This window comes from Sturnira hondurensis, unplaced genomic scaffold, assembly GCF_014824575.4.
Source record: "Sturnira hondurensis isolate 20B ecotype Veracruz unplaced genomic scaffold, ASM1482457v3 Scaffold0020237, whole genome shotgun sequence".
In the NCBI taxonomy this organism is placed as follows: domain Eukaryota; kingdom Metazoa; phylum Chordata; class Mammalia; order Chiroptera; family Phyllostomidae; genus Sturnira; species Sturnira hondurensis.
In genome coordinates, this window is record NW_028092868.1 from 2907650 (window position 1) to 2928576 (window position 20927).

General features: G+C 54.6%; 1 protein-coding gene across 1 annotated transcript; it reads right to left on the reverse strand.

The window, feature by feature from the left end:
* Window positions 1-1889: 1889 nt before the first annotated feature.
* Window positions 1890-8260, reverse strand: IHH (Indian hedgehog signaling molecule). Its single transcript, XM_037029307.1, has 3 exons — window positions 7587-8260; window positions 4915-5176; window positions 1890-3333 (listed from the first exon to the last, which is right to left on the reverse strand). Exons 1-3 carry the CDS (start codon window positions 7896-7898, stop codon window positions 2675-2677), a joined length of 1233 nt encoding a protein of 410 aa, XP_036885202.1. The 5' UTR covers window positions 7899-8260; the 3' UTR covers window positions 1890-2674.
* Window positions 8261-20927: the final 12667 nt, after the last annotated feature.

The following is a 20927-nucleotide window of genomic DNA, read 5'->3' on the forward strand; positions in this document are numbered from 1 at the left end:
AAATGAAGAACACATGGAGGGTTAGCAACAGGGGAGTGGGAGGAGGAGAAGGGGGGAGAAGGTACAGAAAATAGCATAGACAATAGGCAGAAAATAGACAGGGGGAAGGGCAAGAATAGTGGGGGAAATAAAGAATCTAAAGAACATGAGACACGTGGTTATAAACTAAGTGGGGGGAGAGTGGTGGGGGAGGGAGTGTGCGGGTGGAGGGGAATGAAGGGGGGAATAGAACAACTGTAATGGTATAATCAATAAAATATATATTAAAAAATAAATAAATTCATGGACATCTGGTTCTTGTGAGCCTGGTCCACGAGAGTCTGCCACAGAGGGATGAGTCCATTCTGGATCTTCTAACAAAGCAGATGGCCAGGCCTGCTGAGCGACGTAGACCTCCCAAGTTCACCAAGGGAAAACCTGTGGTATAAAAAGTGGGTCTTACGGTGGTGGGAGGAGGGAGAGATGGGTAATGGGGAGTCCGATGTCTGGTGACAGGTGGAATCTAGACCTGGTGGTGAGCACACTGTAGTGTATACAGACGTTGAATTATAATGCTATGAAAGTTATATAATGTTACTAACCAACGTTATCTCAGTTAAAACACAAACAAAACAGTGGGTCCAGGAGCCGGATGGATAGGTTCAAATCCTATTTCTGTCACTTGTTGCACAATCTTGGGCAAGTTACTCAACCTTCCTGTACTTCTGCATTCTCCTTTGGAAAACGGTATAATTATAGTATATATCACAGGGGTCATTATGGAAATGAAGTGGGTTCGGCATGTGAAGCACTTAGAACAATGCCTGGCAATGAGGAATCTTCATTATGAAGTGATAGGAGTTTTTATTCATTACAGCCCATGGGGGCTTATTCCCCCACCCACCCACCATGACACACAGTCCCCAGGGAATGATGTTTTCTCTGGACTTTTCCTCCACGGGGGTGGAGGATGGGTAAGGTAGGAATCTGAGCCGCCTCCCCCAACTCAGTACTCTCTGTAGGAGGACAGCCCCGGGCACCGGTGCGCTCTGACACCTGGCCCTCCACAGTGTGGGGAGTTCGGCTCTGCAGCGCATACCAATTTCCATGGTGTAAATGGTCCCACCACAACCTCTATCAACTGGCTCATGAAATTCCTGAAAATTTAACAACTGAACCACTGAGCCTGGGAATCAGCTAACCTGGAGTAAGCACAGAAAAACCTGCCTTGGGACAAAGAGATCAAGAGAAAATGAAGTAGGGGGCCATCCCATTTTGGCCATAAACTGGGCCTTCTCTAGACTAAGCAATGTTTTTCAAAATGTGGTCTGTGGACCACCTGCCATGTTGGGGTTATTTGGAAAAGTAATTTCATGGGCCTCGCTCTGGATCTATTAAAGCACCATCTTGGAAGTCAGGCCAAGGATAATTTTTAAACAAGCTGCCCAGGTGATTCTGAAGTCTGAGCGCTGCTGGGTTAAGGAACCCCGAGTCATGGGAGAAGTCAGAAGGGGCTGCAGGGCACATGTGCATTCTCTGGAATCATGTCGTGCCATGACCCGTTATGGCGGCGAAGAGTCAGAAACCCAGGCCCCAAGAAAGACCAGAGTAAACAGGGAAAACACCTTGACTAGAGCACAGCTGGGGGTTCCCGATGCATGAAACGACCGCGGACTAGTTACCTCACTCCCTCTCCGATCCAGCCTCAGGGTCAGCATGGTAAGGCCTGGCCTGGCATGGAGTACAGCTCTTCGTTGGGACCTTACAGAGCTTTGGGTGACACCTGCCCCGCAGAGAGGGTGGAGCAATGGAGGGTTCGCCCTGAGGGGAAGGTGGGCATGCTCCAGGCCAGGTCTACCCCTGGCTCCAGACCACCCATGTACTGAACCAACTCAGCATCCTGGACTCTCTGGCTCTACCAACTTAAATAATTTTTATTACAAAAGGAAGAAAAGATCAAAACATCCCCCAAATTCTCCCGTGGGCTTCCCCCTTGGCGCCAATAAATAAGGTGGGGGAGACTGCCCAGAGGAGGGTAGGGGTCATGGTTCAGCAGAGGAGGGGGCTGAGCCTGGGCAGGGGTGGCAAGAACACGGAGCTCACTCGCCTGGGCCCAGGTGTTATGATCACATTGGCTGGAACACAGAACTCTGCCCACTGACAGCGACAGTTTCTGGGTGTGTCCCGAGGAGTGTGGCCTGCGAGGAAGGACGTGTCTGGAAATGGCCAGGACGGCTGCCCCACTCTGTGGCCTTCCGGGTAGCGCTGAGTCCGGCCAGCTCCCTGCTGGCTCCTGGGGAGTCTAGCAGCATCAACTGAGGTGCAAGCCCACCGAAGGGGGGCTTAAGATAGATGGAGTGGGTTCTCCCCATTGGGGGAGGCAGGTATGAAAGATCGTAGTGAGAGCTGATTGGGTTGGGACCCATCATGCCAGCCTGGAGGTCTGTAGGTTAGAAGGACAGACCACTCTCCTTGCCAGCGCAGCTTGCGTCTCTGTCACCACATCAAGATCGCGGGGCAGGGGGTGGGGGACGCTGGCATCACCCAGTCAAGTCTCAATGGTCTATCTCTGTGGTGGAGGAGATGGTGGGATCCAGTACCCCATGCTCAGGCCCCTTCTAGGGCCAGGGCCCTCCTGGTGGGGAGGCCTTTGGATCCAGTTGGGCAGTTTCTGGAGGACAGTGGAGGGATCTTTTCAGCTGCCTGGCCCGGCCACGCCCAGCGAGTGAAAGCTGCTCTCTTCCAACAAGAGCCGTCCCAGGCGGTAGAGAAGTTGGGGATACCAGTGCACACCCTCCCCCGGGGTCCAGCTGCCCCATGTCAAGCTGTGAAACAGTCTCAGGGGCCAGAAGGCCAAATGAGCCAGGTGGTGGTCAGCCACAGCTGCGAAGCAGGAGGCCACCACATCCTCTACCACCAGCGTCCCGTGCCTCGTCAGTGGGGCATAGGCCCCAAGGGCAATGTGTGTGGAGACAGCTGCCACTCGGGCAGGCTGCAGGCCTGGCGCCCCAGCCACCAGCACGTACTGGCCAGGCTGCACTTGACTGGCAAACGTGGCCCGGAAGTGGGCCGCTGGTTCTGTGTGATTGTTGGCGGTGAAAAGCAGGTGGGCGGGTGTGAGTGCCAGGCGTCTTGGAGGGTCCTGGGTCTCGATGACCTGGAAGACCCTCAGCCTATCTGGCTCCCGATCCAGGAAAATGAGCACTTCGCTGAAGGTGGGGTTCCCATCCTCCCCCATGGCCAGCACCCGGTCTCCCGGCCTCACGGCTGACAAGGCCACACGCGCCCCACTCTCCAGGCGCACCTGGGCTCCAGCCGGGAAGCAGCCGCCTGTCTTGGCTGCCGCTGAGTGTTCTGTGGGAAGAAGGGACATGAAGGTGTTACTGCTGCGAAGCTCGGATTCCCGGGGACAGCACCCCTTCTGAGCCCAGGCAGACCGCCCCTTGCTCCCCTTGCATCACCATGACTTGGCCCCTTTTCCCACTTTTCTTGCAGACTTGAGCCCAGTCCACCCCACAGTGTGATCTCTGCCCTCCTCCCCAGTCTAAGCCTTGGCCAATGAGAGGAGCACATTGTGGCTGCACTGAGTGAGAAGAAAACAGCCATTTGGGAGCCCAGATGGAGCCACCCACTTGTTCTCAATCCTGACAGTGTGGTGACGTGGTAAGAGAGGTCAGAGGTCAGCTGAGCCAGGCGGCGGTCCGCTGTGAAGTGACACCCAGAAAACTGCAGCCTCTCCTCTGGGGTCTGAATGTGCCATTACTTCTCACCCCTTAGCCAGATACTCCCCCAAAGTGCCCTCTCAGACTGACACCCCAAGTTTTGTGCCAGAGCTGGGCCCCGGGGTCTGTATGGAAGTGAGAGGAGGACCAGCCTCAGGGTGAATACAGGCTCCGGGGAAGCCTGGCTCAGTGGCCAGGGTAAAATCATTGTCTTCAGTTTGTGTGCTGGGTCCTTGTGCAGGAAGAGGACACAGTGGCATCAGTGGGTGGGATGGAGACCAGTGTTTGGGGGTCAGGGACAGTGAATGGAAGTGGCCACTCTGGGAGCTGGCACTGGGCCAGTGTTTGCAGGTGAAGGGCGGGTGTGACTTGAAGTGGATACTGTTGGCAGGAAGGTGCTGAGGGGGTGGGTGGGGTGGGGCCCCCACTGTGGGCCCAGGGGGAATCCGGAATAGTAAAAAAGCGGGGCCTGGTTTCAGTGTGCAGGGTCTGCGAGTGCGGCTACTGCCTGTGCCAGCATGGAGGGCTGCGCCAGCAGCCCACACGGGAACCATCGAAGCACAAGTGACTGGGTTCAGTGTGGGGGACGGGGGCACTGACGAGATCTGACAATGCCTGCCCATTCCGATCAACAAGGCGGCAAATCTGGGAAAATCCACTTTATTGAGTCCGTTCTGTTTATTCTGCCCCTCATGGCTGACTTTGCCCCAAAATGCCCAGCTTTAGGGCCCCTGAGGGAGAGGTTGGGGACGCCTGCGCCCCCTGGGAGGAGAGGAAACGGTGCCCTAAAGGGCCTGCCTGCAGGCCGGGTGGTGGGTTTGGAACCTCTTCGCCCTCCCTGGCCCCTGACCGCCCCTTCTGCACCACGCGGGGTGGGAGCTGTGTCTGTCACAGCCTGGCTTCCACATCTGTTCAGCTTGCTCTGTCTTGAACCTCCTGCAGCAGGCTCTGTACTGTGGACCTCAAGGTTGGCACCTAGTAGCGCCAGGACAGGACCCTGTCTCCCTAGGCTCTCGCCATTGACACTACCGGGCACGGGAGGAGCAGGCGGTCACAAGCAGAAATGGGGAGCGCCGCCGACGTCCTCTTTCCCGGGGTTCCCGCCTCCAACCCCGGGCGGGTCTCTTCGCCTTCTCCGCGCCAGCCGGCCCTGCGCTGCCTGCCCACGCCCTGCGGCCCCGGCCCCGGGCCCAGTCCCCAGGCAGCGGCTCACCGGACTTGACGGAGCAATGCACGTGGGCCTTCGACTCGTAATACACCCAGTCGAAGCCGGCCTCCACTGCCAAGCGCGCCAGCAGTCCGTACTTATTGCGGTCGCGGTCCGACGTGGTGATGTCCACTGCGCGGCCCTCGTAGTGCAGCGACTCCTCCGAGTGGTGGCCGTCCTCGTCCCAGCCCTCCGTCACCCGCAGCTTCACGCCGGGCCACTGGTTCATCACCGAGATGGCCAGGGAGTTCAGGCGGTCCTTGCAGCGCTGCGAGAGGAAAGCACCGAGTTGGGGGAGGCGCTGGTCCGCGCGCAGGTGGAGGCTCTGCCCCGCTCTCCCAGAGCGCCCGCCGGAGCTCTCTCGTAGGAACGCAGAGCCCTAACTCGCTGCCTTCCGCTGTGACTTCTGGCTGCCCCAAGGCCCTGGACAGCACTGGGACGCCTCCAATCTGCAGGTCGCGGCAAGCCGCACACCCGTGGGGCTCCTTCATCTGAGAAGTAGCCCTTCCCTTCTGTACACTTTCTGCCCCCCTCGGTTTACCGATTCCTCCACGGACCCGAGTATACCTTTCCAGGGCCCAGTCCCTCCGTCTCACCGATGCACCGGAGACCAGGGACGGAGAGATGAGAGCTGGGCCGACCGCCTGGGGCTGGCCTGCGAGGCGTGCAAGGCCGGAGACGCCCAGTAGGTGTCACCGTAGCCTCAGGGCTGAGGCCCCGGGACAACAGCCCTGGAGGCACAGCAGGTGCGGAATCCCGGCAGCCTGGGGGCGGGGGGGGGGGGGGGCGGTGTTGGAGGGAATCCCGGTACTACCTGGATCCCTGGGGCGCCAAAAAGCATTCCTTCTGGGACTCTCTTATGTCCAAAACCTGCCCTCACCCATGTCCTAAATATCACAGCCCTAGAACCAGAAGTTGGTGGAAAGGCTAGTGCCAGGCTTGGCCCGAGGGAAGGCGACGCTGAGCGTCTCCCGCTAGGAGAGACTCCCTGGGGTTTATAAATATGAAATGCCCCCTGAGCCCGGAGCCCTAGAAGCTTCTGCGCTGCCCCCATCTGGGAAGAGACCTGAGGAACCCAGCCTTTAATTCCAGGGAGCCGGCTCCACGCTCCGCCTCACACGGATGGGTGTAGAACCGCGCCCCCGGTAAGGACGGTAGAGATCACTGGTCTGTGTTGACTCCCCGCGTGCCTGCAGCCCAGAGGACCCGGCAGTTGCCTGGGGGTGGGGGCGACAGGAGAGGGGGCCCTTCCACAGTCCTTCCACTCTGAAGTTTGAGGCCCCGCCAGGCTTGGGCAGCCCGTACTCCAGCCTACCCCCACCCGCAGAGCCCAGGCCTGCAGACCCCTGGACTCGGTCTCCCAGGAGCCAACCGCGATTATGACCCAAGGCCCGGCCGTCCACCTGGCGAGCAGACGAGCCGGGACGCTGACTGCCTCGGGAAGGAGCTCCGCGTGCTCTTGCCTCCGGGATCCTAGCTCCCCACCTATGTTCCCTGGCGCGCCTCTGCTCCCCGCCCCTTTCTCCCCCGCCACCCCCTCCTCGGGTCCAGAGCCGGGGCGCGCGCTGTCAATGATTGCCCAGCCCGTGGCCCGGATCCTTATCTGCATTCCTCTGCGCCCAGCCCGGCCCGGCCACCAGCCAACCTTCGCCCCGACTCTGGCCGTCCAGCCCCGGCGCCAGGGCACATGCTGAGGGCCGTGGTCTAGCTGCTTTTCCTAAAGCACGGGACGTGGGCTGCCTGGCTGTGGGGGAATTCCCGGGACGCCGCTGAGGAAGGGGACGTAGGTCTTTTCCCTTGAGGACCCGGTTGCAGGGAAGAAAGTTTGCGCCTCCTCACCAAACCCCCGCCCCTCACTCCCCACCCCCTAAACCCCAGCGCTGGTTCTGAGCGCGGATCCGAGCACGCAGAGACTGGCTTTAGCTGTGCTCCCTGCCTCTTCGGCACCCGGCACCCGGGTCCCTCCTCTCCAATCCAACCCGTTACTGCCACCAAACCCAGGGATCCCCCAAGTTCGATCCCGGAGCCCGAACGCCCCTACCCCCTCCTCTTCAATGGCAGCTGCGCCGCTAGGCTCTCTACACAGACACGTGCGCTCTCCTGGCAAGTTCTTTCCCACCTCCATCTTCCTCGCTGTTCCTTAACCCCAGACCCCACCCGGACGCTGCTCCAGGAGGGGGCAGCGCATCAAACCAAGACCGCGCGTGGAAAGGCCGTGGGGGCCCCTGTGCCCAGAACCTCTTCATCTCGGGGTGCCGAATGGCTTCTAATTGAAAGAGACCCAGTCGTGCGGTGGGTTAGGCCTGGAAGGACCATGTGGGTCCCAGAGGCACAGGAGGCAGCCGGGTCGAGGTGCCTCCGGGTGCCGTGTCTGACCGGAGCTGCCAGCGCTCCGGGGCCGTGGGGCCGCGGGGCCGCGGCCAGCTGGTTGGGCCGTGGCGTTTAGCAGCAGGGGGCTCTTCTCGCAGCCGCCGGAGAGCTCTGGGAGGCCGACACTCCCGCCGGGACCCCTGGCTGTCCCATCTTGGGCATGAGGCGGTTGGGCTTGGCGAGAGGGGCAGGTGCCAGAGGGCGTGCCAGCCAGTCGAGAAAAGGTGCCAGAGGGGCGGGTAGGGCCGGGCAGGTGGCGGTGCTTCGGCGGCGGCGCCCTGGGAGCTGGGAGGGCGGGTCGCGCTCACCTGGGTCATGAGGCGGTCGGCGCCCGTGTTCTCCTCGTCCTTGAAGATGATGTCGGGATTGTAATTGGGGGTGAGCTCCTTGAAGCGCTCCGAGCTGCGCGCGATCTTGCCTTCATAGCGCCCGCTGGCGCCCAGGGTCTTCTCGGGCACGTTGGGGCTGAATTGCTTATAGGCGAGTGGCACGAGCTTGCGCGGCGGCCGCCGCCGGCTGCCCACCACCCGGCCCGGCCCGCAGCCCCGCGCCGCCGGCACCAGCAGCAGCAGCAGGAGCAGGCATACCCGCAGTCGGGGCCGGAGCCGGGCGGGAGACATGGCCGGGAGCCCGGGAGCGCGGCGGGCGAGGGCGCCTGGTGGGCTGATAGGTGGGCGAGTCGACCCGGGCCCTGCGGGGGCTCAGGCGTCGGGGTGGCTCCGGGGGGCTCCAGGTGGGGGCGCCATGGGCTGCGCGGCGTGGCGCGGGGCCGGCAGGACTCAGGTGCGGGGCGGGGGCCCGGGGCCCTGGCTGGTGGCGGCGAGCTGTCCCCCTCGGCGCCTCGACTCTGAGCTGCCCGGCTCGCCCGCCGCCAATAAATAGGCCGGCCCGTTTGTTTTGGCAACGCGGCGGCGGCGGGGGGCGGCGGACGGCGGGGCTGCGGGCCGCCGGGCTGGGCTGGGCTGGCCCGGCCGGCGGGTTGGCGGGCCCCGCGGTTAGCACCCCGGCCCGGCGGTCAGGCGGCTCGGGCGGAGCGGGAGCTGCTGCCGTCTGCGGCGCAGCCCGGGGCCGAGTGAGAGGGGAAATGGAAGAGATCCGGGCTCGGGCCCCGCGCAGACCGCACCCTACCCATGTCCCTGCCTCCTGTGTGCTCGACAGCGAACCTGCGGCGAGGGCAGCACAGCCTCCTCCCCCTCGGGCGGGCGGCCCCCGGCGCTAGCCAGCCCTCGTCCCGCTCGCTCCTCCGCCGCGAGTCCGCCCGCCCGCCCGCCCGCTGCCCTCCGCGCCCCCTGCGCCGCCTGAGTTTGCCCTCCCCGCCCGGACGCGCCCCACCCGCCTTGGCCTCGCCTCTGGGCTCCCCGCGGCTCCGGGGTGCCCCGCCAGGCGCAAGCCTCCCGGACAGGAGCTGCCACCCCCACGGCGACCGCAACCCACGGCGCGGCCGGACGCGAGGGGCGGGGGGCTGTGGCCGGACCGCACAGCCGCCCACGGTGTCCCCTGCGGGGAAGTAAACCCAAAAGGCAGGAGGCCAGTAGTAACCTGGTGCCCCACCCTGTCCCAGGAGACGCTCCCTCTGGACTTGGGTGAGCTGAGTTCGGTATCGACTCAGTGCACATCCCTCGGCCCGCCGGGTGTGAAGCCGGGAGCGGGGCGTCCATCCTTGAAAGAACCAGTAGGGGCTTGGGGGGCTGGAAACACTGTTAAAAGGAGCAAGATGGAATCGCAAAGGGACAGGCCAAGGTGCAGAGCAGTGCAGCCGGGATGGAGACGTCAACAGGGTGCGGGGCTCCGCGGCCCGCCACTTTCAAGAGGGGCAATGCAGGTCTCAGCGGCGGGGCTTGCCAAACATGAAAGGGGGGGAAAAAAGATTCAAAGCCAGTGGCATCCAGGAGTTGCTAAATAATTGCTGTTTTAGATCTGCTTTACAAACTAGCTATGGAGAGGCAAACATAGGCTATGGAGAGGCAGCTGGACAAGCGAACGTGGGTTGTGTGTGTATTTTAATATGCAACTGAGTTAAGAACAAAACAACAAATCGCACATTTGACTTGGTTGAGATGTACTCTACAAAGTCATTAGCAATAGGAATAAAAATTGGGAAATTAGAAGGTTTAAAAATTCTCATTACAAGAATATTAATACAACAGGTACAGTTTTATTGCTACTTATGTGCCTAGAACACGGAAACCATATTATTATAGCAAGTATCGTACTTGCATTATTTAATTTAAACTCACAACACCGCCTCCAATAAACACAAACTCACAACCTCAAATGAGCTGCATTATCCCCAGGTCACAAATGGAGAGTTGAATTTCAGAGAGGATGAGCAACTGGGTCCTGGCTGAGGAGCAGGGAAGACTCAAGCCCCCCAGGGCTCTGCCCCCAGGGCTGGTGCATTGGCCCTCTCCGGGCAGCACCCCTCATCCGGCACAACCTGTGTGTGGGGCTGGGGTGGCTTTGCATAGATGCATCACATTTTCTCTAGAGCACTTTTGTGAACAGAAGCTCAGAACTGGGAGGGACTCAGGAGAGTGCTTAACCCAAGCACTTCGTGTGACAAGAAACTGAGGCCCACAGCAGGGAGCTCAGGGTGGCTCTGACACTAGTGGAGTGGCACGCGTGTCACTTGCAAACAAAATGCATTGTTTCCTTTTCTCCCCCTTGGCTCACACTTCCTCTCCACTCCTCACTCATTCTCACATTAACACTCGATTCTAGGTCCCCAGAGTCGTCGATCACTCTGACGTTGCTTCTTTTCCTGGAAAGCTTTCAGAGCGGCGTAACTTGTGTTTTCCGGGGTTCCAGAATTACCCCTGCAATATTGCTGCCCCCCACTCCACCGCCACTCCGCCGATTTCTGGGGCAGACCACGCAGTCAGATCAATACCTCTCCCAATCCACACAAACGGGAGCTCTGTTTTTATGGAGTTCCAAAGGAGAAAAATCCTATAGGGTTCCATGGCCACCTGTCCCAGCCTTTTATCATCATTATCTATACAAGTTTTGCCTCAAGTTTAATTTTTCTTCCTTCCTACCTCTCTAATGAAAATTCATCTCCTTTCCTCTTTTTCTGGCCTTAGCGACTAGGGCCATTGTCCTTATTATCTCGTATGCCTGTTCCTGAAGAGTGGTTAGATTCACTTCCAATGTCCTTTTCTCCACGTGAAAGACTTCTTTGAGATCCTCTCAGAGGCTCTTATCCACAACGATTTATTAACATTGCGTTTCTTCTAAGGTGTGTACTGGGAGAAGCAGATGGGGCTGGCATTAACCAAATATTTTCTCTATGACAGGTGCTTTAAACACCTAGCAAATCCTCACAGTCACCCTTGCATGCAGTCGCCATTGTCCTGACTCTACAGATCTACGGCTCCAGAGCTTCAGAAATAAAGTAACTTGCTTGTAATCCCACAGCTAAGATTTGAACCTGGAGATCTTTTACTCCAAAGCTATATATAGTCTTTTCTAGGACCCAGTGGTGGTTCAAGAGCTGAAGCTCAAATTTAGGTCAGCACCAGTCCAATCTCCTTCAGCAGAGGAAGGGGGAGGGGAGGGGAGAAATCAGGAGCGTCAGGATTTCTACAGTAGCGACCTTGGAGCAGTTTTTATCCGACTGGGGCCTAAGGAAACGGATCATTTCTTGGCTGCCTGTGCTCTTAGCTGCTCAGTAGATGAACGGTAGCTTTTGAGTTGGGCTGATCCATTAGATCCCTCAGAAAAAAGGCTGGCTCTTTTTCTGGTCACTGTCAGGGTCTCATCAGCAGGGAAACTGGAGAACTGAAGTGTCCACAGTGGAGCCACCAAAGGCCTGGGGTCTGAGCAGCAGGGACAGAACCTGATGGGGCACCTCACATCTGAGTCCTGGGCCAGTGGGTCAGGTCATTTTCCTTGTCTCACTTGTAGAGCTTGACACCTCATGGTCATCTCTAAATTGAAGAGAACAAGTAAAAGCTGTCTCTCTGGATAACCAGATGAATATATATATATATATTTTGCTCACAAGAGTGAAAGTTGGAAAAATAGGCTGGAAGGTAAGGGGGGGGGAGAAAAACACACCCAGAACCTGATAATTTAACATTTGTTTAGCAGACTACTGTGTTAGTGTTTGCAGCTGATCTTGAATGTAATGTTATAGTGCAAATATAGTGTATAGTGATATGTTCATATGTGTGTGTGAATGTATATATATTCACACACACACACACACACACACACACACACACACACACACTCACACTGTGTAGGTCCATACTTCTGTATTGAACTAGTCTTTCTCTCCTCATCCTGCCACTTGACCAGACCAACCCTGCTCTAAAGCCATGGTGCAGAGCCACAAGCAAACAAGTGTCAGGAATGCAGTTAGTCACATACCCCCCAGTAGCTCGGTGCAGTGCCTGCAGCTGTGACCAGTAGAGAAAGCACTAGGCCTGAACGTGGCAGATCTGTGCCTGAACACTGCCTTGGATACCTTCAACCTGCACGGCCTTGGGCAAGTCACTGGACTTCTCTACATTTTCGTTTTCTCGTCTATAAAGTGAAAACACCACCTACCCTATTCGGTTGATGAGAGGGTTAAAGTACACGCTGTAAGTACAAATCTTATGTAAAATTCATTGTTATTCTCTGCCTGGCTCACTAGCGGTAGTCTCAGTTCACCGATTCCCATTGCCCATGTAGGGAAATATGTCAGGATGCTCATATATGTGTGCCCCAAGACAGTAGTGGGGATTGGGAGGCCCTACTTCTTTCTCCTAGGAGCATCTGCCTGGTGTACACCAGTATAATAGGCACATGAGGATAGAAAATGCAAACAGAAGAGTAGAAGACATGGTTGTTGTCCTCTGGGAATCTACTATTTAAACCTACAGACACATCATGAAAATAAAAGGCAGTTACAAAGCCATGAATGCCACTCATGAATGCCCACAGAATAATGTATCATAAACCAGTTAATAGATAAGATGAATTTGGTCTAGAAGATTATGGAGTTAAGAAACACGTATACCCAGAACTAATATAATATTGATTGTCAACTGTAACTGAAAAAAATTTAATTAAAAAGCAAAAAGAGCCCTGGCTGGTGTGGCTCAGTGCATTGAGTGCCGGACTGCAAACCAAACGGTCGCCGGTTCAAATCCCAGTCAGGGAACATGCCTGGGTTTCAGGCCAGGTTGGGCCCCCAGTAGGGGGTGCATGAGAGGCAAACACACATTGATGTTTCTCTCCCTCTCTTTCTCCTTCCCTTTCCCTCTCTCTAAAAATAAATAAATAAATAGATAAGAAACTAAGAGTCCGGGGTGAGATCTCTTGGAAAAAATCAGTCTTGAAGGAGGGACAGGAATGATGACAAGAATGAAGGAGATCCTCAGAAAAGGGCAGTGGTCCCAGCAAAGATCATGGCACTTGTAACAAGGAAGAGGTGAGCTGCACGATCTGGCAAAGGTGAGGATCCCTAACATGAGCCGGTGTAACCTTCACAAAAACCTTATGAAGTTGACGCCATTACCTTCACCTCATGAATGAGAAACTGACGTTCAGAGCTGGTAGGTGGGGAAGCTGGAGCTGGACTCCAGCTTCTCTGACTCCTTAATAGCCCAGGTTCTTGGTGAATGAGCCTCAGTGAGGACCAGCATGCTGGGTTGTTGACCTTTGTTCCACCCACTCATTTTCTCTCTAAATCGAGGGGACTCTTCTGTTATCTTGATCGTGGGCTTTTAAGACCTCAAGCTCTGTTTGCCTGACCACTTCCCCAACTAGTTGGGAGCACTCTAACTTCTGCTGTGGATTTTTAGAAGAGGTTAGCAACCCCACCAAATCTCCCACACTCAGAAATGGGATCATGTCTGCCTTTCAAGCCTCAGATCAGTCCGGAATGCCTTTGGACAGCCAATTAGAGCCACTCAAAACTAACAATGCTTTGAAAGTTAGCTATTGATTGGAAATGGGAATGTCAAGTTACCTTTGCCCAAACAGTAAGCTCATTACAAGGCACTTCAGAGAGATCCAAGCATTGAAGACCTCGCTTTGATGACTTTGAAAGGGGAGGAAAAGGCAGCAGAATTAGTGACAAAGAGGATGTGTGTTTCCCCCTCATGGCAGAGACTAAAGATTGTGGGAAACTCTTATAGACAGGAAGATACACATATAAATGTATGTCTGTATGTGGACAACAACATGCCTACTAAATAATGGGCTTCGTTTCCACCCCAGTGTCTCCATTTGGGGAGAAATTGTCGCTTAAAGAGAATCTTGGAAAATACCAGCCCAGTGAAGGGGTAGAGGAGTACTGCTCTTTTAATACTCAAGGGATGCTCCCGACGTGGCTGTCGGTGTTCTGTAGCTGCGTTTGCACTGCCTCACCAGTCTCTCTTGGTAGAGACAGTCCCCACAGGGGGCTGGGGAGCTATAGCCAAGTAAAGAAGGTATATAGTCACTCGGTCTTTAATAACCTCTTAATTTCGGCGAAATGATAAACCCATTCTCTTGTGGTTACAGCTACCAAAATGATACTTAAGTCCCATTCTCACCTTACAACTGGTTGCTGCAGACAACAAGGATTGCATTCATGTATACCCACACATTTCTCAACCAACTTCAAGACATTGCTGGTGTGAGCAGGTGTGTGTATTCATGTGTGTGTGTGTGAGAGAATCTCTCTTCATTTATTCAGTCAACAACTATTTTTGAGCACCTACTAAGTGCCAGGCACTGTGTTAGGTGCTTGGGATGTGAGAGAACAGCAAACACAAGACCCGAGGTTCCTGCTTTGGGGGAGCTTTATTCTAGTGGGGAGGTATTGGGGAGACAGACAATGAAACATAAGTATAAAAATAAGTAAAATATATAATGTGTTAGAAGGGAATAAGGACTCTGAGCACAAAACATAAAATGGAATAAAAGGACTGGGCGTGCGGCCAGCTCGTGGGAAGAGCGTGCAAGGTCAGGAGGCAGGCGGTTATGCTACGCGGGGCAGTCAGTGGAGGCCTCAGTGCGGAGGTGTGACTTAAGCAAAGACCTGAAGAGGTGAGGGCTTCAGCTCAGTGGAGAACTAGGGGAAGCACATTGTAGCAGGGAGAACTGCATGGAGCAAAGGCCCCCAAGGGCTTGCAGGTTAGCGTCAAAGATGAGGCTGGGGGGGGGGGGGCAGTAGAACAGCAGGAGTTCGCTTGACTTCCTGCTTTCTGATGATGAGGGTATTTTTCAAACTATAAAGCTCAGAGTGAAGATAAGGCACCCTTTGGAGAAATTTATGTATTGACGTGTAAATGCGGACACAATATAGTTAAGCAGCAGTAAAACCAGATAACCAAATAGCATTTCTACATGATTCTTTCAACTTTAAAAGAGATACATAGTCATGGCTCACACTTTGTACTTCACACACTTGAAAATTTTTTAGGAAAAAATCTTTTTTAACATCGTCATTGGGTTGTAGGTTTCTTGAAAGCAAGGGCCTCGTACAGATGTAGGCAGCAGAATGCCTGTTAGTGGGATGCAGGACATTTTATATGTTTAATGACGAGTAAATGAACGTGCCCTGTTTCTTCCTGAAATGGATTTTTCAATCTCATTCTCAACATATTTCCTACAAACCTGGGCCATTCTTCTGAATTCCTTTGTATGACCAGGGGTTTTCCCGTTGAACGTTCCTACTTGCCGTCCAGTCTATGTACAGCACAAGCTTTAACCAACCAGTTCAGCCCCTCTGTCTACCCTTTAGGCCAGGAATGTGGCCCATTCTCCAAGTATCTCCTGGCGATCACTGTTCTCAAGGAATCTTCCCCTAGTTATACAAGTTGCTTAACTGTTGAAATGTTTTCATCACCTTCAGATCACTTTGACGTCAGCTGCATACTTGCCATGACTCTGTTTGGTGACTGCTTTTAGTTTGGTTTTGAGATTCCAACCCAGAAGCACACACACCCCCCTGAGAGTCTCCATTCCAGGACCCAGACTCCAGATGCGTTTCCGGTGGGAAGCTCAGCTCCCACCCACCAGTCCCGACTTTAAAACGGCTTTGATGAATGACCACAGGAACCACGTCAGGCCCTGAATGATCACGTAGCACCCTAGGTGAGAAACACTGACTGCTCCTTATTGTTCCTCCATCTCCACGCTGTATGAACAGACTGAGTAAACGCACTTCCATTTGGCACAGTCTTGCTGTGTCATTGTTCAGGTCCTAGAAATGTGCGCACACTTTGACCACTCAGTCGTCTACAGTGCTGGACTGGAGCCTCGCTGTCCTTCACCTCATTGACTGGTGACACAGTGTGGCTGCAGCCTGTGCCCTGGGCATCCGGGATGCATGACTGCCCAGTACAAACCTGAAGTCGGCCACTTCACAAGCCAGATGGCCAACTGTCTGCCAGAGGGATGGCCTCTGCCCTTTGCCGAACATATCACCATGTGAATTATCCCCTTTAGCATCCAGACACCGCATCTTTTTTGGTTCACAATGTCACTGAGCAACGCATCTATTCCTTCTGTGCCACTGTTCTATTATGTGGACTATCCCGCCACATTTAATTTGGACTCACAGCCAGGAGCAACACCATGGTCATTGCCCCTACCAGAGAGCCCCTCCAGCGAGGGTGTCAGTGCCAGCTTCAAACGTCCTCAGAGTATTAGTATTATTTATACTGCTGTTGTACCAGATTACTAATCAAACAGGAATTTTTTTTGCCAGCTCCCCTTCCCCAACTGGTGCTGTCCTGTGAATTCCAGGTGTGACACAGGACAAAAACTGGCATTGCTTTGCGCCCTGGAAGTGCCAGGCAGCCATCATAAACAACACTGGGCGTCTCTCTGTCTGATCTGGCAGCAGGCTCTTTCTGTCTTGAAGAAGGGGTCTCTCTACCACCCAGGATTCCCAGAAGTCCTGCTCTTGACCCCTGAACACAGATTCTGGCGCCAAGGGCTGTCCCCACCAACTCCAACTCCTTCAAGGCCCAGGGTGGGAGGGGAAAGGCAGGATAGAGCGCCAGTCAGGAGGATTACCCTTCCCCTACTCCGTCCTCCCTTCTCCTGTCACCGATTTCTGACCGCTGTCGATCCTATCAGGGGTCCATAAAGCGAGGAGGACTCTGGCCGGGGAGAGGGGGGTAGGGGTTAGGCAAACAAGCCAGGGAGGCACTTGGTTGAAATTTAACCACAATATTCTTGGTCTCTATTGTTTTGAGTGAGGCCCAATATTTCCACAGCAGGATTATAGGATCTGATTAACCATGTTAGACAACAATGCCGAGCTGGGATGGGCTTCCCCTTCCAGCTGCCAATATGAAAAAGTAAATACAACACCCAGATTTCAGAAGGGACATCAAGCAGCCTCAGAGTCCTAGTCCCCAATTCTAACCCTGCTAATGTTTTTGACCCCAGACTGGGGGGAGGAAGAGTGTGGTACTGCACGCTCCTTTAACTCCTGGCCCTGGGCCCAGCAGGACAAGTAATCCAGGCACAGTCTTCCCAGGTGAGTCAATGGCTGTGTGCTCCCCACACCCTGGAGTTCTTCCAGTCTCTTCCGGGTTCCCCTAGGCTAGCCCAGGTCTTCAGGAGCCCAGGAGAGTTAGGTGAGGAGAGGCAAGCACTCATTCAAAGGGTCCAGGAGTGTGGAAAGCAGAGCAACACCTGTTGGGCTCCAGGATAGAGGAACTGAGTGCAGGGGGGACTTAACAGCTGGTAAGAACAATTGAGCCTTTGCTAGAATGCTTTGGTGCTACCTAATGACTTCCCATGTGCCAGGGTAGAGATGTGAGACCCCAGCACTGAGGGGAAGAGCCCCAAAGCAAAGTCTTAGGAGATGAGAAAGTAGTCCTTGAATGGTCTGGGATGGGAGGTGGAAGACAAATGGGCTTGTAGTTCCTGAAGCAGAGAGGGATTCCCTCAGGTCCCTTTCCCTCACGCACAGGCACCGTAGATCCCCTCCCTCTTAGGAGGCATCTCCGGAGGTCCTGTCCAAGAGAACAGGAAAGAAAAACACAGCAACAGGAACCTTCACCAGGAACTCCCAGCAGCAGCTTCCAGGAGGTCATAGCATCTCCAAGAAGCCCTCCCTCCCAAGCCCTCCCAAGTGGGCCCCATTCCCCTCCAGCATTAACCTCTGTATCTAAGTGCCTGGCATAATCAATTCTGTGAGCCCACAGGTTTACTGATGTCAATGACGGGGATGAGGAAACACGGGCCATGAGATCTGAGTGTGGTGGCTCCCTTGTCATATGTCACTGACTTCTTTTGAACGGTTTCTTCCTCGGGAACTCGGAAGACAGACAAACATCAGAGCAGCTTAGAAAAGCTCCTGACCGAATGAAAACCCAGTTGACGACAGCTGCACCTTCGGGAGTGTAACATCCCCCCCACCCCGGGGCAGTTTCTGAGTCAGGGTCAGAAACCAGCCCTGCTGCCCAGCAGTATAATCTAGAGGAAGAGTGGAAACAAAAAGCACATACAAATGTGTACATAAACCCAGATTACGTTAACAGCACAGACGGTGAGGGGCAAGCAGAACAGATGAAGGGAGCTTCCCACAGCAGGAGGAGAGGTTAGGAAGTGGATATTAGGTTTCCTCCACACTCCTCAGAGCGAACCTTCCTAGTTCTGGCAATAGGAGAAAGTGAGGCACATCGTCACTGGAGAGAAGAAAATGTCCTGGTCAAGGATGAGATGAAGTCAGGATCTGGGGAAGAGGCACCTTTTCCATTCTCGCCCCTTCCACCATCTCCGTACAAGAATAACATGGGGCCACTGCTCATCTCCAGAGGACCAGCGTGAAGGAGGAGGGGCTTTGGAAACCGGCGGTTTAAATGAAGAGGAAGGAGACAAAAGGGAATTTGGATGTATTTGCAAGGTAAAACTAGGAAGCAGGAGGCCTGAGTGTGCAGCAGACTCCAGGTCCCACTGCAGGGGACCCGCGTCAGACCTGAGAAGGGTCCTAGATCTGACAGGGACAGAGGCTCCCCTGCTGACAGAGCGCAAGAGCACCGACTTCACGCTTTGCCACCTGACAGCCTGGGAATTCCAGGACGAGCTCCTCAGGATTCAGCGTGAGGACAGAGACTAGAAGCTCCTTCCTCTTTTCTCAGCGACTTGACTATCCTTTGGAAACACTCCTTGATCTGGGAGGCTGGCTGACAGCGACAGGAGAAAAGAGAATGACCCTAGTGGGATTTTCCAGGACCCGGCCTGAGCTCTGCCCTCAAGGACTGCTGGGAAAGCCCTCGGTGAGGCTGGAGGCAAGGAGGTGCTGCCCAGCTGGAGTGCTAAGGGATGCAGATTTCCCTTCCAGCAAGAGCTGGCCGTCCTAGCTGGCCTTCCTAGCTGGCCGTGGGGGAGGGGAGAGCCAGCCGGCCAGGCCAAGTAGGCCTTGCAGCCTAGGTGGCGCTATTTCTCTACTTTTTAGGTCAAGTTCCTGCAGGAACTTCCTCGAGGTCTCTAGTCCTGCTCCTGGTTTGCTGGCTTGCTCGTGTAAACCACCTTATATTATTTTTTTTTCTAAAAATACTCCAAAGCAATTGAAAGAGTCCCTTCTCCCACCAGCCAGCCCCGGCCCCAACCCCGGCCCCGGGGAGCGGGCGGGGAGGCGGGGAGGTGGGCCGCTGCTTTATTAAACACAGGGAAAACTAATATTTACGGAATAAAATTTATGGAGCAGCCACGAGAATTCGACCCTTTTATGTGCATGCGGAGTGGGGGTTGGGTCCGGCTGGGGGCCTCGGGGAGGGGCCCAAGCCAGGGGGCAGGGCTGGAATACAGCCTGGTTTGGCCAATTCGCCAAGGCAGGGATTTCCCTGGAGTTGCCCTGGGAAGCCAGATTCTCAACCACCACCCCTAGGTTTGGGGGGTAAGAGCTTCAGGGCAAGAAGGCCTGAGGCAGGGCCTCTGGAAGCAATGTTTGCCGAAGGGTGTGTTTGGGCAATGTCCCCGTGGAGACAAGCCACCTCTGGGGACAGAGCGGGCAGTGGATGGAGCGGTCATTAGGCATATTCTTATTTAACCTTTTTAAAAAGTACACATTCTTTTGGGAACATGAAAAAGGTATGCTCTTATGATTTTACTCATAACTGAGGTGGATTCACACCCTGCTGGTCCCCCTGGGATCACAAATGCTTGCTCTGGAGACTGTTCTTCAGGTAGAGGGATAATCCAGGGAAAGAACCCGTATTTTCTCTCAGCTTGCTGGGGAAGTCATTCCATTTCCCATGTGGTCTCATATCTTGTAGATCCTGAAATCTGGCTATCTAAAGTGTGCCACAAAGAAACGAAATAGCAGAATGAGCCACCTATAGATTGCCTTTCCTGGTTCCCGATTCACTTCAATGACAGTCGCGGCCGCGGGGTGCGTGCACCCTGGGACACTGGGGACTGGCGGGAGAGCCAGTCAGCAGCAGCAACTGGGGTGAGCCCTGGTGCAGCTCTCAGACTCTACCTGCAGGTAAAGACCAGCGGGTAAGCCCCAGAGTCCTTAAAGTTTCCTGCCTTGAAGAGCAGTGAGGAGCAGAACATCCTATTGAAAGTAGGCGGGGACCTAGAAGGATGTTACAGCAAAAGACAGGAAAGGAGGACCTGACAACCTTCCTGGAAAATGTTTTCAGCGATGCACAGAATGATGAACTCAGCGGTCTGGGTTCAAACGCCGGCTGCACTAATCAGCTGTGTGACCTTTGACAGGCCACTTAGTCTCTCCAGCACTCCGTCTCCTGGTGGCTTGACAGTATCTTCCTCACATGATGTGAGGCTTCAGTGCCAGGTGCTTATTAACCTGGTATACATTAACAGCTCAATAAGTATCGCTGTTGTTCTCTTTATAATCATTATTATTTTATTATTGCTTGGACCGTCCGCTCTCCCATAATTTGGCATATGGATGGAAATACTGGCTCCAGCTGGAGAGGATCTGAGGGTGAGGAGGCATCTGACGGTCCTATGGGTCCTATGTAAATAAACCGGAGAAGACCTCCGTGGGCTCTGCCCCTGACTCCTCCTCCCTCTACCTAACAGCTCCCAGTTAACTTCTAGCAGAGAAGGCCGAGGGACTTTGCGAAGCCTGGTCTGCCAAGTCTTGCCAGATCTGCCCAAAGAGCTGACTTCCTAAATGCCTAAGATTCTGCCTATCTCGTAGAGCCTTTACATTTTTTTCTTGCTACACACTATTCATTCTGTGGTCAGTTGCGTTGTCCCAGAGAACTCCTGTGGCCATCTCCCGTTCCCTGTCATCCTATCTTTCCTAGTTCCTCTAGTCACTATGTTATGTGAGGTGGAGTGACGGGTGGGAAGGTGAAACTCCCTTTTCTCCCACTCCAGTGGGAAACTACCTTGTCCCAACTATTCAAAGCTCTTTGTAACATTACTCCCGTGTTGTGGTTTACCCTGTTGTCTATGCCTTGAATCAGACCCCCCCACCCTCTCCACCCCCCTAAAAAACCCACATCAATTGGGCAAAGGAGAGCACAAGCCATCTGCTCTGCCTGGTGCCCACCATGGAGAGAGTTCTCAAGATTAAAGTTCCTATGTAGGGGCTTAGCACATCCACAGCGGAGAAGCATAAGAAGAACCTGAAGGATTGGACTGGGGGCCTAGACTTGAACCTGAGACGATAGTTGGGTGGGATCCAGTAAAGTGAAGTGCATAGTGGGTTCCACAGAATAAGTAAG